This window comes from Dendrobium catenatum, unplaced genomic scaffold (genome assembly GCF_001605985.2).
Source record: "Dendrobium catenatum unplaced genomic scaffold, ASM160598v2 fragScaff_scaffold_1378, whole genome shotgun sequence".
Lineage (NCBI taxonomy): Eukaryota > Viridiplantae > Streptophyta > Magnoliopsida > Asparagales > Orchidaceae > Dendrobium > Dendrobium catenatum.
Window position 1 is genome coordinate 56,091 of NW_021319840.1, and position 17,610 is coordinate 73,700.

Consider the following 17,610-nt stretch of genomic DNA (forward strand, 5'->3'; position numbering starts at 1 on the left):
TGGATTTTTTCGGGGAAAGAACATAGGCTCGGAAGAAAAATGAGATCATTCCAATTATAACGAGCACCGAACAAACCACACAAGACTTTTTAATTTGAAATTTTATAGAAAAGAAACAAGGAAAAAAATGATGAAAACATCTAAAAGCAACATAAAATTAGAATGGATGTTGCACTGGTTCGCACAAATGAAGAGTTAAGTATAAGATGATTGCATCGAAGAGAATCAATTGAAAATTTCCAAGTTCATATAGCAAAAAAATGTCTCCAAAAGTCAGAAACAAAGAAATAGTGCACCTTTGAGATATGAGCTAAGTGAAAACATTTGTTCTGATGGAAAAGTGTAAGCACAGCACAGTCTTACAATGAAAGGATGCAGAAGATTCGAAACATAATTGAGAAGAAGAGTGTGAAGATACCAGACAACCAGCTAAAGATATGCTAAAGAGAACACCCATACTGACAATAGTGACATCTGCTCTACCAGCCATAAAATTAAAGAGTAATAGAAAAGAACCTAAACTTCTAAGATGTCCATAAAGGCATCGGCATAGAGAAGTCCCCTAGTTTCCCCTATTTTCTTGGAAGGTTCTTCATGACCCTGTTTGATGGGAAAAGTAGAAGTTAAAGGAACAAGAATTTATGGATCCTATTTCTTCCTCTGCAGAACAAAACAATGGAACCAAGGAGGGTGAACTTGAATTCCATATTACAGAACAGATGATAACTTTCTGCATCTAAAGAGTGAACATGGATGTTCAGGTTGACATGATAAATGCCTGAATCAAGTTCTCTGCAGAACGCTTCTGATCTGGGGTCCCTGAAATCTGTGCAATACGCTCAAAGCGTGATGATTTAGAATCAACAATTTCTATATCAGCTCCAGAGATCTGCATGAGATAAAAGTACAAAATGGTCAAGAGGCAACTGGATGATGAATAGAGGATAGGTCAATTTTACAGAGTTAAGAACTAAGATATAAAAGCAATGCAAATATGTGAAAATAGCATCCACCGCAATTATTTTGCTATGTTGGCCCGCTAGCTTATGCGGCTACATACAAAGATTAGAAGGCAAAAAGAATTTCTATATAGGTGATAAGTTCCAGAATATGCTTTGCATAAATAATTGTTCTAGAAATTAAATTGTTGACAGTTGACAGTAGACAGTTCCTTTAGCCAATGAAAAAGCTTTATACCAGATCAGAGGCAGTTATTTATCCCATTTGGTAATTGTACAAAACATGAAACTGATCAATGCTCATCAATAGAGGGCAAGCGTGAAAGAAAGGTCATAGCTTCGTAGCATGCTCAACAAAGTACAAACATAAAAAGAAGAAAAATAGGCGGCCTATCACAGTTTCTAAAATGTCAACAGCACATACAGCCAAATATTTGCAATGACAGAACAAAATGGTCCATAAAGGCAATAATCCCTGACATTAACATTAATACCGATGTTGGTTAACCTTGGAATAAACAATAAAGCATATGAAGACTACAGGAAATATTCTTTAAATGTTAAACTGGTAAATTTTGCCTCCTATTGCAAATGCACTGCAGCAATATCATTAATACCGTTATCTAAAATCATTCCAAAACCCCACTCTCAAGAAGAGAGACAGAGAAGAGGTGTGGTATGGTTGGGATGGTGTAGGGGGGAATGATGGGGAACTACCATAGTAGATCAAAATATACAATAATAATCCCTCCACTCATCAACATTATCATTATCAAATAGCGATATCACAGATATTGGGATCCACTTTATGAATCCTCATTCTCAGTTTCCTGCTAAGTGCTTAATGAGGTGTTTTAACTAATTTTACACATCTTTATTCTCAACTTCTTTTCATCTTCCTTCTTAATACTTCAGCAAATGCTACATCCAACCATATTATGGCATTCTCTAACCTTCATTACCTACCTCCTCCCCTTTCCCAATCCTTCTGTAGGTGTGCAGTTTCTATGTCAAAATATTGGTAAATTCAATAATAATTGGTTGCCTGATAGCTAGCTTTTCTCGAGTGAAATGGTGACCTTAGTCAAGTCCTATAAAGAAATGAAACAGCTTTTTATCAGCTCAAAGAAGTTACTTTCCTTATTGGTACTTGTGTAAGCAAAGGAACTGATTGGGCAAAGCACATCAGTGTGAGAAATATGGCAAAAACAACAATACTAGGGTCTATGTAAATGTATGATGTATAAAAAATTTATTTTAAAACCAAACAACCAGGCAATTACAGCATAAAATAGCCCAAATCCAATGATTCCTAATACAAACAGCAAAATTATCTTGCTACCATCAACAAGAAATATGAAGACTACAGGTAATATTCTAAAATTGTTAAAACTTAAAGTTTGTTATTCTATCCAAGCGTATTGCGGCAATATTATCATTGCTGCCAAGGAAACCACATCAGAATATCAACATTCTACTCAGAAGATCAGAGCAAACCATACTGCTGAAAAATAGGAAATTAAACATTAGGAATCATACAAAAAACTACAAAACCAAGGTAAAGGAACTTTTCATATACTTTGCCTCTTCTACTGGAATCTTATGGACAATTCAATGTTGAATTCCCTTTAAAATAAGCACTGTTTGACTGATTTTTCTCAACAAAACCTTTCTCAACCAAAGTTTTCCAAAAATAATGATAACTCAACAAACCAAAAAAATGATAACCATGTCCCCAAAATACAAATTTTCTCTCCATGGTTGTTCACATTACACCCAATCAAACATTTAGGTTCTTTCCATAAATTACCCCGGCGGTGGCAGTGGCGGTCAACGGGCTTTGGCGGCCTAGAGGCGGTGGTGGCAGTTTGTGGGTGGCATGCAACGAGTTTGCGGCGTATTTGCAAAATAGTCCAAATCAGAAGAATTCCAAATACACCAAAAATGAACTAGCCCGTGTATTCCAAATGCACTGAAATTTTACTCTAAGTTCCTTATACTTCAAACCAAATACCAATATTTACAAAAACCACTGCATTATGAATACTTTATACCCTTTTTGCAACAAACCAAACAGCCCCGTAAGAGTTAAATAGTCACATTAATAAAAATAATTATTGGAATTTAATTCAAAACTATGTGCAATTAGTTACTATATATGTTGCTATCCTTGCAATGCTATAAAAAATACTTCAAGGAAAGAGAAACCAATTCGTGAAAGGATATGTTCATTTACAATAAAAAGCAGGCAGAGAAAGAAAACGATACTTCCTTATACATTTTCTTGTCTTGTCTAAGAACTCAAAAAATGTGTGAAAATCTCACCTCCTAGCTCAAATTTTTTCACTTGTGAAAGGGTGCGGACTCTTAACTCAATAAATGTCAAAAAAAAACCTCTTTCCTTCTAAGATACCATAGAAGCACATAGAGTTCTTAACTCATGTCACATAAGACCTTTTTCTTCAAGATAACAAACAAACACTTGAAAACTTCGCACGTTCTCAGAAATGTTCGTACCAAGGACTGAAGCTTTTCCAATATTATCTTTAAAAATTAATAAAATAAAAACAGCACGGCCCAAAAAAGGTTCAACCCTTCAGTACATTTTTTTGTTTGCTAAACATACTTTAATTATAACCATTAACAATGAATGTGGTCATATTTCTATTGGCAGATAGTTGTTGATTCGACTTTTTTCCTTTCCCAAATAGGACTACTATAACAGCAATTAGTTCAATAATATTAGCTCTAATGTACAACCAATTAAGTGTCATAAGTGTATAATAAACAATAATTGGTCTTAGATTGCATAAAACTACATATAAGTATGAGTGGCTATCAAAAGGGCAATGATCAACTAATTCACAGAGACAAAACCTATTAGTAATTAAGAAATATCAAGTTTTAGCATATCGTGCCATCAACCGAGACATCAAAGAATCTAAAGACTTCATTTTTTTACTGTGCAACATCACTATACTTGCCCTGACGACTGAAAACCAGCAATTAGCTGTGGAAGCTACATCCAAAGCTATTGAGTAATTTATTATCAATAAACTAACTTTGCGACACAAAAAAGGTACAAGTTGTCTTTTAAGCTCAATTGATTGGAGTAGAATAACTTCAACCCCTTTTCCAAAAAAGGGTACAATCATTATAATTGCTCGAAGAATCAAACATTCAATGATGAGGATAAAGAGATTGAGATTTCAAAGTATCATGAGACATGGCTAAGGGTGCAAGTTAATAGATCCAAGCTCGAAATCGGCTTGTTAATGAGCTATCAAGTCGAATTGAACAAGCAACGAGCTCGAGCTCAAGCTCGAGCCCGTGTATCAAACGAACTCAAGTTCAAACTTGACAAAACTCAACTTGTAGGCTCCTGAGCTAGCTCAATTAAGATAGAATGTTAGGCTCATGCCAATAACAATTAAAAGCAAAAAGGATGTCTGCCATTCTATAAAGTTGCGCCTACAATTTCCTATAAAAGATTTATTGTAATAGCCGTAATTTTCTTTTGAACTGAAAATAAAAAACTATTGCCCCAAGACTCACTTCTTTTCACTTATTTCCTCTTTAATCTATTTCATATACAGCTACCTTTTTTCTCATTAAATGCATAAAAAAGCACTACATATACATTAAGTTATCTTTATTGACTCCCCAAGTCCCACCATTCTATGTAGCTATTCAATAGCTCCAGCTCGAACTTCTTAATTCACAAACATTTCTTCTTTCAATGGACACTAGTCACGTCGTTCTCCTCCAGAGAGCTCCCCTGCCATGACTTCTCTTTTTCTTTGGAGTTCAACAACTATTCTCGTTAATGCCTTCTCTAATGATGATTCTCCAACAAGCTACCACCGCAACTCTCAAGTCGAGCTCTCGAGCCCCTCAAGTCAGGGAATTAATTGATAAGCTGAGCTCAAGCTCAAACTCGACTCAACTCGTTTACACCTCTAAAGCCACCACAAAAATATTTAACCTCCAATTAAGATAACCTATAAGTGTTGTGGTGTAATTATAATCCATTTAATCAAACATAGTTTTAACTATATACCAAATGATCAAATATAATTTGGTAGATTAAGCTTGGTTAACCTAAAAATAATTGATTAATAAGTAATCAACCATGCACAAATATAATAAATAATCAGAATATTTTCATATCTAAAAAGCCATAAAAAGCTCATTTAGTCGGGCATTTTTTGGTTGTTCCTAGACCCAAAAAAAATGTAGCAAAAGAGGTGCAATCTCAGTTGGATTAAAAAGCAAAAAAAATTAACATTGAAATTTTATTCTAACAAAGTTTCAAAAATGATTCATGGAGCGGCTCAACAATCACTTTCCTATCTCCTTTATGAAAAGGAGATGCCAAACAAAATGAGCCCTAACTAATAAAAATACCAAAAAAAAATATGCAATTAGCTACCAATCATGCACTTAAAAATAACAACAAATAATTTGTAATTTAGCGCGTGCGAGTGCGCACATTAAGGCCATAAATAAATAATTCTACTCATTTTATTAAGGCACCGGCTCCTCAATGCCTTAGTAACTTAGGCAAGTTGACCTTTGGCAAATAATGCATGTCAAACATGCGACACTTATGTGTGATGCCTTTCCACTACCTTAGCTCATGTCATGCATCACAAATAAGTAAATTTTTTATCTTAAGCTTGTTTAGAAAACAAAAGGTATTTGTTTTTCTTCTGTGGAGGTGAGGTGGGTTGCCTCCATGTTATTTATTGGTTTTCATGACAAATGGATTTGTAATAGTCTAGAAAATCTACTGGATGTGAAATTGATATTTATTGATCAAAGTTTAGAAAACCAATTACTGATACTTGTGTAACAGGTTTAAATAAATTGGATTGATCACAAAAAAGATTGAATATGAATAATGGCATAATTTCTTCAAAAAAAAGTCAAGTCACCAAAATGGAAAAATGCTCCTCCTGTATTACCCAATAAGAAAATGGTTAGGAGACTTGAAGGCAAATTATAGGAAACTGCAATTATTACATCAGTCATAGCATATTACTCTAAGAGAGATGCAATAAAGAAATCCCTACTAGTTAAGTTCAAACTATGATGGGTGAGTGAGAAAATGGGAAAAATTAAATAAAATTATCATATTTAAGCGATTGTGAAGAGTAACATCACGTCGTGATATGAAGTTGAAAATAATATTAGTTTATTTGGGAATAAACAATCAAAGGCATAAGATTCACAAATAAGGCTGCTAAATAAAATTAATTTGAAAGGGTAATGAAGAAAAAAAGGGTATCAAAAGAAATAATAACACAAGAAAAAGTTGCACTTCGCATCTCATATACCGTTTACGAGGAATGAACGGAATTCATAAAAGCCCAAAATAAGGCTAGTGAATAGCGATGATAATAATTTACTATGAGAATGATTTCAAAATATTAAATAAGATTGTGAAGAACCATTTTATACTGGGAAACTAAACAACTGAAAAACAGTTTATTAATGCAATTTTAACATGATAAACAGCTTCAATTGAGTTTTTTTTTAAGCTCTGGCATTGCTATTTTTTTATGCTACAAATAATAACCATTTAATGTGGCTTTAAAAACTATTCCCTATGTTTATATACATTATTCATTTTCATGAGTTAGCACTGAACAAACAGTGGGAGCTATCGCCATCCTTCGCATGGTCATGACACCTGCATGTTACTCTTTCAAATTTGGCAACGCAACAAATTAGTTGCATCCTGATAGGAAACACTTGGATTCCAAGTGTTTCTCACCAAAACTGAAGTAGATCCGATGGAAATGACTGTCCACAGCAAAAAAACACAGCAAATATGCTGTTTACAGCAGTTTACAGCAGAATTTCAGAGGAAATTGGAAAGAAAACTCAAAGCAAAATTTGTATTCCACTAGTAGAAGAAGAAAACAGCAAAGATACAATTGATCCTCAATTCGAGAGGAGGATCGATCTCTCCCAAATCTCTGGTAACGCCAAGAGCCCAAAGAAAAGCTAATTCTAAGAGATCTCAAATTTCAGCCAAATTCAAGATACTCAAACCCTAGCCAAATCAACTATTTAATGCATACAAATCAAAAGGAATTCCCTAAACAATCCCTAAGTTCAAATTTCCCTCTCAAAACGCTCAAAAAAACTTCCTAAACGGCTCTACGGGGGCGGACGGCCGCTCGTTCTCCGCCTGTTCGCGATTTTCGCCCGTGAACCGGTCCCGCCTGGACCGGCTGGATCGGTCTAACACATCCACAGCCCAATTTCAAATATAACAATAGGTGAGAGAGACGGAATGCCAGTGAAAGAGGCAGAGAGAAAGAGGGGGGAGAGGATTTCAAATTTTCAATAACAAACTATGAAAAACTTAAAAGAAACTGGAATGACAGGCATGCTGGACATGGTCAGACAAAAAGTTTTAACACCTCACATAGGCTTGCTATCTCTGTCCAGCATTTCCTTTAAAAAGAATAAAAGTATGAAAACAGAAATATTCCAAATACTTAACAAATCACATAGTTCCTCGGTTCCTCCTGCTCCCATTCAGCTAACTCATTCTAAAACAACTTGCCAATTAATACTTGATCATTTCTTTCTTTGTTCATGCAATAATTGATTGCTTCGCATCCCTACACCAACATTTTTTATCTAACTAATCAAGCATTCAAACGGTATAATTTTTTCCCTAAAAAATATTATATGAAATTCCAACATAGCTGCTAGCATTACCAACCTAATTGGTGGTAGCATATGAGGAAGAAAAATAAGTTACATATCAGCAATTAATCTAAACAAAGCGTTCAACTCCAGAACACGTTCAGCATACCTCTAAACTACTCGGTCCACCCCTAGAGAATAATATGTATATCAAATTTGTTAGAAATATAGCTAAATTAGTATTGAAATTCATTTAAAAGGAAATGTAGAGGGTCAAAATCCAATTGAATCTCAGTTGTCAAAACTAATATATCTGGGAGTTCCACTTTAGAATTCTATTTTATAACCTGCAAACAAATTTTGCAACCAATCCAATTATGCGCCCCAAACGCATCTTGTTAATTTTCATCCATCCAAGCAAAACCTAACTTCTGACTTAATCTAAATATGATGCATTAGTTACTCAGTCGGTATAGCAAGGTGTCTCAATATGTACCATGTTGCCCGCTCTGACATACTAATGCAACTTAACATTTTTTATAGTTATGCATTTTAGCTAATTAGAAGAGGACCAATAAAATGGTAGTGATAAGTTCATAACGGTGTTTTCTGTTTAGCAGCAGTATGCCATGAGCAATTATTAGAGCATGAAGCAATAACTATGGAACAAAAGGTTTCAGCCTGAAATGTACCTTCCGGATATTAGCAAGGTTTGATCCACCTTTTCCCAATACTTTGCCAATGGCATGTGAGGGAATACTCATCTCAACATATGACGGCAATCTGCATTATCACAAAAAAATGGGTTTGATAAAAGCTACTTTATATATCAATTAGCAGAGATGATTAAGAAAACCACTGATTACAGTATGCTATTACAGAAAAAGAAAGCATCATCTTCATGCAAGAACATAAAAAAGTAAAACAAGAAAGAAAGGGAACCAAAAAGTTGCAGAGTAAAACAATATCAATCGGAATTTCCAATCATGTGTACATTAATAAAAGGAACACATACCCTCCATAAGACTTTGATGAGTAAGATGAAAGGGAACCATATGCGTTCTCTCCAGCCTTGGCACAAAAATACAGAACTCGTCAAGGACAAGAAATGATCAAGTGGCGATGCCGGTGATAGACGATTAAGCATATAACTAGACTAACAAATCTAAACAAATTAGTATAATTATGTTATAACAAACAACTATGATACCTGAAGAGAGTTGTAACCATAAAGACTGTTGCTAGAAAGCAACCCCAGCCCACTTCCAGGTTCAGTTCTATGATCATAACCCAAACTACTGACACTTTGAACACCGGGCAGTAGAGGAGGCACAGACAAATTGCTAGTATAAAGAGAATCGATAGGAGGTACAGCATTGCTTCCCTCCCTATCTTTCAGAGCATCCTCCCTGAGCCTAAGTATAATCTGAAGCAATGCTTCTCGTACCCTACTTACCTCCCCGGATACCTAAGGCAAGTTGAAAACAATAAGCATATTAACAATATATTATCTGCAAGAAATTGAGGAAAAAAAGTGCTTTGATTCAAGATAGACAAACCTCCACACGCTCTTCATCTGAAGAAGCAGATTTTGCCTTTTCACTCTTTGAGATGCGAATCTCAGCCTTAGTTTTCTTGCGCATTTCATTTATAATTGAACCACCCTTACCAATAAGGCAGCCAATCACTTTGGTGGGAACAAGAAGGCGAATAGACACTGTTTTATCATCTTCATCATGTATCTTTCCTTGAAGCAACAATACAGCCTCAACTGCAGCTGATTTCACATCATCAAGAGACTGCAATTGCAGACAATAGATGAGAAAAGAATCACAGATCACGAGAATAATAATAGCAGCGTAAAAATAAAGGATTGAACCAAACCTCTGTGGAAGAGACAGTGATGATACACTCATCATTTTTTTTCTTTGTATCATCAACATCAACACTCGCACCACTGGATTGCCTCACAGTTTTGATCGTGCTCCCTCCTTTCCCAATAACACGTCCAATCTTGTCTGATGGACACAAGACCCGCACAACAAATTCCTCAGTGCGTGATGGACCACCATATCCAGATAGAACCGGAATGGTTGATGAGTACACAGGCCAAGTACTGGCAGAATCAGTGTATCCGTGAAGTTCAGGTACATGTTGCGTTGCACCAATAACTGAGGGCACAGATCTTGATGGGGCAACAATTGCATCAGTGCTATGATAGAAGTTACTAGATGGGTAAATAGGAACATCAGAAGGAATGATTATGCTGGGTGGAATTTCCGCAATTGTTGTATCGAGTGAAATGTCTTCCTTTGGAGAGAACTTATACATAATTGCCGAAACTGCAAGAAGAGCCTTCTTCACTGCTACAGCGTCACCAGTTATCTGCCAAGGCATTAAAGTAGTAAAGGATAAAATAATAAAATGTCACATAAGGAATTTCCATGTTTGTTATTATGAAATGTGTTGTTGGCCATACAGCAAGATCACAGAATCAGCATAACATATTAAAAAACATTTCTATCAGATGGAAATTCAACAAGCAGAAAACAAAATACTATGAAAACTTCTAATCAAAACCTTCAGTTACTAAACAACTAGTTCGTTCAAAAATATAGGAGAAATAACAAAAGTAAATGCCAAGAATAAATAAGTTAATAACAGTAAAATGCAGTTTTTTTTTAAATTGGAGTTGCACTCAATCAGGATAAACCAAAACCTATAACGCGTTTTGTGCCCAACCAGGAGAACATTTTCAGTTGTTGAGACAATGGTATGCAAATGCCAACTGACTGTCAGATTATGTAATTGTGAAGAAATAAACAGCCGTGGCCAGTAAAAAGCACATGCCACCACAGATCCACAAATGTTCTTTTCCTCTCACATCATGCGTGAGGAGTTCAAGTATCCACATTGAACAGCATAAACAATTTGCACAGTCCATGCTCCTCCAAAAAGGAAAAAAAAATCTATCCTGCATACACATGTTATGAATCCCCGGCATTAACCACTAGCCATTGGTAATTTGGAGAGTGCCATGTTATTTCTCCGACACATCATGAGTGAAGAGTTCAAGTAAATCACATTTAATAATTAATAATTTGCATATTAGGTGTTCTCTCTCTACCCTCCCCCTCAAGCCCAAAATACTCCCTACCTCCCACCTCACTTGTCCCTATCCTCAATTCCTCATCAGTCCCCACCCCCTCTCATTTGCCGCAAACCTTCACTTCTATCAGCATCCTTTACACATCATATAATTAACAATTTACATAGCACATACTCTCTCCCCGTCCACCCCATCCCCAAATCCATACATCCCTCCCACCCTCTTTCCACCTCTCTTGTACATCTTCCTCACTACATATCACCTCCCTTCTAACACCAACCTTGTCCTTCCCCTACCCCCTCCCTTCTCTCTCTTTCTGCATCCATCCCTCTCCCCTCCTCTCCCTTCAAAACCTTCATATCAACTCCCACTTCCAACCTGCCCTCTTCATCCCTATCCCTCTCTCCCTCTCCCATCCCCCCCATCATTTGCCGCAATCCTTCACTTATATCAACATCCTTTACACATCATATACTTAACAATTTACATAGTACATGTTCTCTCCCCATCCACCACATCCCCAAATCCATAGATCCCTCCCTCCCTCTTTTCACCTCTCTTGTACGTCTTCCTCGCTCCCTATCATCTCCATTTTAACACCAGCCTTATTCCTCCCCTACCCCCTCCCCTCTCTCTCTCTCTTTATGCATCGATCCTTCCCTCCTCTCCCTTCAAAACCTTCATCTCACCTCCCACTTCCAACCTGCCCTCTCCATCCCTCTCCTCTCTCTCCTTCCCTCCATCACACACTCCCAAACCACCTCTCCTCTCCCCCCCCCTCCTCTCTTTATTTTTCCATCAATACATTTCTCACTCCATTCCCTTCTTCATCTCCAGCCATCCCCCTCCCCATCACTCTTTAACACTCATGCATTCATTGACATCCTTTTGTAAAAAGTATGCTTCATATTGTGATCAAGCAACTAAGCAAGAAGAAAATAATTGAGAAAGATATTGAGAATTAAATAGATTAATATATCTACCTGAAGAAAGTTATCAAAGCTCATTGCACACGAATGAGCAGCATTGCTGGCATCCTTAGCATTAATCTTGATTACTGCCTTGGTTTTTGCCCTTAACTTCTTGATGATTGTCCCAGACTTTCCAATAATGTTAGAGGATTGACTGGTCGGAACAAGCAATTCAACTTCTTCCTTACCTTGTTGGTCATCATCCTCAGTGTTTGACAGGGCATTTACAATAGCAGCATGGACTCTCAACAAACCATCTTGGGCAGGACAAAGAGGTTTGGTGATTTCATCATCAACTTCAACAGGCTCCTTATCTTTCACATAACAATATACAATTATAACCCTCTTCTGCGCACCAGGATAGGGATCCACAACTTTGATCTTGGCATGTGTCTCTTGTCTCAGGGAATTGATTACTTTACCACCTTTGCCAATTACACTTCCAATAACATTATCTGGACAAAGTATGCGATACAAAACCAAGTCTCCATCATCAAAATTTTCCTTGTTTCCAACCCTCCTCTTTTGATTCTTTCCTACAGTATCATCATCCCCACGACGACTTCGCTTGCCAAACTCAGCCATTCTATAGGACCTGAGAACAAAAGCACATCTTAAATAAAAAAGAACATAAATAGAGTACGAACAATTGCAAATATATCAAGGCAACACATGCCACATATTAACACATTACACAAAACAAATAAATGTAATTTTTTCTCCATGGGCTGCAAAAGGGTTTATAGAGAGAAAAAAAAATGTATAATTTGTTATCAAAAATGTTAGGAGATAATAGTAAACAATAACCTGCAAAAGCTACTAAAGCTAGCAGATATCATTTATTCAATGGCTGTACAAAGTCAATAAACATAAGGAAACATAATGTAGGAAATAAAATAATTTTTCCACTCTATTATACTCATCAAAGTGCTCATTGTGTGAACAAAGGGTAACATACAACAGGATTTCCAATATTTATATTTTCTGATTTCAAAATCAAAATCCCTTTATTGGTTGGTTGTGGTTTATCGGTGAATTCAAACATGTATACATTTTATTAAATTATATTTTCTTTAGATTTATTTTTTATATTTTTGGTAGTAGAAGCTTGCCAAAGCACCATCAACATCTTCATAGCCCGAGCAGAACTGTCCACTACTCAGCTAGTTGCCATAAGAGAAATTCAAAGACCTTCAGAGCTCAATGTTCTAGGGATGGTCATGGGTTTCCAGGAGCTCACCAAACCACGAACGAAGGTTTCCCTTGAGCCATCATGGATCATGATGGAGGTCAGCTGCCTTAGTTAGAGCTAAAAATACAACTGTGACTTGTCAAAGCCTGTGGCCTTTATTTTTATTATCTTCAAAAAATTCTACAGGTGATACTAAATGCATCTAAAGTTTCTACAGTTCATTGATAGTTTTAAAATCCATCTTGACTTCACATTATAACCAACAAATGACATAACCTAACAAATTTAATATTTCCTAAAAATCCATCAAAATTAGAAAGAATCCAGTATATCGTGCTAAAGCACCGGAGTAGAGATTCATTTTTGCCAAGGAAATCCGCATAAAGAACACTACCTTTATGATACCAAAAATTTATAAACCATTCCAAATATAAACAAGAAACATGAGCAGAAATTTAGAAGACAAGGAATAATACGCATCGAGCCAAAACAACCAACACCTTGCTCGCAGGAAACAACACCAAAAGGATACCAGTAAGATAAAACAAGGTGCATGGAAAAACTTAATCAAAGATCCATAAGGTGCTCCTTACGCTAATATAGAAAAGACGAAAAAGATAAAACAGATATGATTAACAAAGCAATAACTGAAACAAACAGAAAAACATGTGGATAGAAGATTATGGCGTAAAATAATGAAAATTTTTCGACCAAAAGAAGTTATACATTCAGAAATTTTATTTCCAAAAGAACCGATAACAGCATGAAGAAGTGAGGAAAAGGAATCAATCCTTTGCAATATCTTGAATCGGGGTCGGGAAAAAGGGAAGATCCTCACCTACTAGTCTTCGAGGGCGACTGCTGGAGAACTGCTGAGGAAGAAGACGGGGAAAAGACAAATCTGGTAGAAGAAAGAGTTGCTGAAGAGGCGGCACAGAGAAATAGATCGCTTAAGGTTTATGAGGAGCCTCGTAAGTTTATTGCGAGGCAGGAGCCCTAAACCCTAGCTCTCTCGACAAAAAGCCAGCAAAGCGATTTCAAGAGTAATAAATATAAAACAAAAAAAACACCCTCCTGTTTATACGATGTAAATCAAACGGTTGAGATGGGAGAGTTACGCCGTTCGAAACCCGCATGTCTATATTCTCTTAATATTTTCCGTTAATTTGGGTAAATTTAATTGCCTAAATTTGCATTGCTATTAACCCAACTAAATAATGAATTGATGTGGAGCTTATAATTTTGATTATTTGAATCACATTTTTTTTATCTTACTTTTATTTTTGAAGGGGATCCAATAAATGAAAGAAATTGATTTTCTTGAGATATATGTTTTAATCACATTTAATAGATAAATCATTATGGATCATTCAATTACTTTATATTTTTAATTTTATGTGAAATAAATAATTAAGCATAAGGTCTTGTTTGAAAAACTTTTGACCATTATTTTTTTGCAAATTTAAACACACTTTTTTGTAATGGAAAGTATGGGTGTCAGAAATAAATATTCGGATTGGATTCGGGTCAAAGTCGAAATTGACCCAAGTATAATCAGTTGATATGAACCAACCAAATTTGTAAATTGGCTATAAATTCAAATCGTGACCCGACCAGAAACACGGAATACAGCCATGTGCGGGCAAAGGGTGCTAGTTGGCAGACCTGTAAGCGAGGAGTGAGCGGGGTGGGTGAGTGCGTATGCGGTCATGATGCGAGCGCAGGTCTAAATGTAAGAGAGTGTGAGAGAGCTCGCTACCAAGTGCAGGCGAGCATGGGATGGCTGGAGCGCTACAAGCAGGCGTGAGAGTGGGATCACTGCAAGTTAGGGGGTGACCCGGGTCATTTTTGGGTTGATTTTTATACAAAATACGAAAATAATACTTCTCTTCTTCTTCACGCATCTCTCTTTATTCTCTCTGAGTTCTTGGTTTCTCTAGTGAAACCTTTCTACATGGTATCAGATAAGGTCTGATTCTCTTGGGACCATGGATGCTTCAGTCATGTCTATGTCTCTAGACAGATCTGCCTCGGTAAACTCTAACATTACCGGAATTTCTTCATCTCTAAAATTTCTTCTTGGCAACCTCAAGAATTTCATCCAAGCGCCCCTGACCACCAAAAATTACTCGGTATGGAGGTCACAAATCCTCAAGATTACACGTGCGAATGGCTTTGACACATTTCTTAATCCATCGTTTTCGCCTCCGGCACAAACCATCGAGAGCTCCGATGGAACCACCGTCAGGAATCCAGACTATACCAACTGGATACTTACAGATCAAAACTTAGCAGCTGCAATATGTGCCAAGATCTCACCGTTGATCCTTCCGTTCGTCATTAATCTTGAATCCACCTCCTCCATCTGGACTACATTGGCCACTCGGTTTCAGTCGACGAATCGATCCCGAGATATTCAATTGAAAAACGAACTTCATCATATTTCGCTCAAGAATTCCACCATGACGCTGTACCTTTCAGACATTAAATCCATCGTAGATCAAATTGCAGCGGCCGGGTCGACAGTGGACGCTGAGGATGTCATTCTGTACATCCTCAACGGTCTCCCGAGTTCATATCAGAGATATTCGTTTTGTAAACCAAAATCACCGATATTTTATAGATAAAATGATTTATTTTATGTATATTTTTCTGTAATTTTTTAGGTCCTAAAATAATTTATTTAAATTTTATACTAAAGAGATTTATTAAATCATTTATATAATATTAAACTATTATTTAAATGAAAATATCTTAAACCATTAAACTTTGGAGTTTTTACATACATAACACTTAAAACTATGTTATTTACTCGTTTAACACTTAAAGCTTTCTATTTACACACATACCACTAAAAAGCTTTTCTCATTTATAAAAAGCCACTCCGTCCCTCTCTACGTGAAATCCTGCTGGCTTTACTTCGGAAGGTCGTCCATGCGCCGAACCCTAGTTTTTTCACTCTTCGGACATTCGCCATCCCTAGTGGACGACGCCGCCTCACCTTCCTTTGCCAGGTGAAATCTCCTCATTCTTCTATTTCCAACCTACCTATTCTTCTCCATATATGGATGCCGCCGCCTCTCCTTCCTTTTGATGGGTGAACTCTCCCATTATTCTCTTTTCCACATCCCTTTTGTTCTCCATATCTTATATTTTCAAATCTCCTTACCATTCTCAACTTATCTTTCCATTATGCTTCAGATTTTATGTATTATCCTCAAAATCTGTAGGAATAAGAGTATGTGTTTTTCATTTGTCTTGTGCTTTCTGAAATGTGACCTAATGTCTTAGTTTGCGTTTGCTTTGAATGTTGTATGGAAATTGTTCGTTTTATTTAACACTTGATTTTGTGATGATATAGCAAAAAATTAGAAATGAAATCCTTTGTCATGTGAAAACCTGAGCAATCCACGTTCGGACTTAAAGCAGTGAAGTCCGTTCAATTGATTTTATGAATTCATTTTGTCTTATGATTGTGTATTCTTGTATTGATAAAGCAGTGAAGTCCCTTCAATTTCAGGTTTTTCGTTATAGTTATAAACACAATTTTTTTTTTTTGCAATTACAGGTATCCTCCTCGATTTGTGAAATGAGTTCGAGCCAGTCGACGACATCAATGCGAAACCTGGACATCCCTATTTATTGTCATTGTAATCTACAATGTTAAATTTTTACTTACTATAAACCGAACAATCGTGGCAGAAAAATTCTACCGATGCTCGCGTAACAGATCAGAGGATGATTGTCGATTTTTTAGGTGGGTCGACGTACGAAATGATTTATCAGAAGAAATGAATCATTTTACAAATGCAAATGAAGCTGAAATCCGTTCCAACCAGCCTGTCGCAGTTACAAATGATTTTTTTCAAAATAAAATGTTATTGGTGGTCCTAATTTTGCTTGTTGTGATTGACTTGAATATGATATCAAGGTGTTGTAGTTGTAAATTAGTAGAACTGTGCTTTTGCATTTTATAGTTGACTTTAAGTTTATATCAAAGTGTAGTAATAGTAACTAAGACGCTAATAATGCAATTTGTTTTTGCTATTTGTTCCTTTGCCTTTTTGAGATCCTCCTGCACTGAAAAAAGCTGCACTTGCAGCTCTGATCCATTCAATAAACGTGAATATTTCTGTAAATCACAGACCCAATCAGCACATTGACTAAGAAACAATTTAAAACCGTAAGGAAGAAATCTTATTAATTGTAAAACTTGTGTTTTTCTGGGAAAGAGGAAAATTAACATCCAGCTTAGCAGGTATAGGCCTGCCAATTTTACTAGCTAGTATGTTTTTGTCGTTTGCATCGAAAAAAAAGATTCAAATAATTGAACAGAATCAAACTATAGGGATTCAATTAAATATAAAAAACAATTAGATCGATCTCCACCAACCAAGAACGCATTGCAGAAACCAAATATGTATGGCATTGCCTCTGTAAATCAAAACGAAGGCAAAAAAATGTGCAAAGAAGTCTGAAGAAAAATGTTTGTGAAATATTTATTACAATAATTGAAGCAAAATGTTTTGTTTACAAAAAACGAATAGTTCATTTTCAGCATATTAGCAATGATCAGCATAATCAAACCAGAGCAACCAATATTTTATTTACAAAATTGGAAATAATTGCTTTACAAAATTGTTACAAAAACATGAAGCTATATGTAAGCTTTAAACATTTGAATATTAGCAATGATCAGCACACCTAATCTGC

At 36.1% G+C, this 17,610-nt stretch overlaps 1 protein-coding gene and 1 long non-coding RNA gene across 3 annotated transcripts; one reads left to right on the forward strand and one right to left on the reverse strand.

Annotated features, from left to right (window-relative positions):
* Positions 1-229: 229 nt before the first annotated feature.
* LOC110116635 (KH domain-containing protein At4g18375) lies at positions 230-13,935 on the reverse strand. Of its 2 annotated transcripts, none has more exons than XM_020850301.2 (8): positions 13,736-13,935; positions 11,718-12,300; positions 9,510-10,010; positions 9,185-9,424; positions 8,836-9,093; positions 8,641-8,696; positions 8,318-8,408; positions 230-889 (listed from the first exon to the last, which is right to left on the reverse strand). In XM_020850301.2, the coding sequence occupies exons 2-8, from the start codon at positions 12,288-12,290 to the stop codon at positions 758-760; spliced, it is 1,851 nt and encodes a 616-aa protein (XP_020705960.1). In that variant the 5' UTR covers positions 12,291-12,300; positions 13,736-13,935; the 3' UTR covers positions 230-757. The 2 variants fall into 2 exon arrangements, with proteins under 2 accessions (XP_020705960.1, XP_028555566.1); XM_028699733.1 differs by having other exon boundaries at positions 13,689-13,935.
* Positions 13,936-15,757: 1,822 nt separating this feature from the next.
* LOC110116636 lies at positions 15,758-16,946 on the forward strand. The gene is made up of 2 exons (XR_002305456.2): positions 15,758-15,911; positions 16,466-16,946. It is a non-coding gene; the product is annotated as an uncharacterized LOC110116636 (long non-coding RNA).
* The last annotated feature ends 664 nt before the right edge of the window (positions 16,947-17,610 follow it).

What these genes read in the sequence shown, in the direction of transcription:
- LOC110116635 (XM_020850301.2), bottom strand. Translation starts at nt 12,290, where the DNA reads ATGGCTGAGTTTGGCAAGCGAAGTCGTCGTGGGGATGATGATACTGTA. An exon ending in CAGATGAAGAGCGTGTGGAG is followed by an intron (nt 9,094 to 9,184) that starts GTTTGTCTATCT and finishes AACTTGCCTTAG; the next exon opens with GTATCCGGGGAGGTAAGTAG. An exon ending in TCATCAAAGTCTTATGGAGG is followed by an intron (nt 8,409 to 8,640) that starts GTATGTGTTCCT and finishes GTGATAATGCAG; the next exon opens with ATTGCCGTCATATGTTGAGA.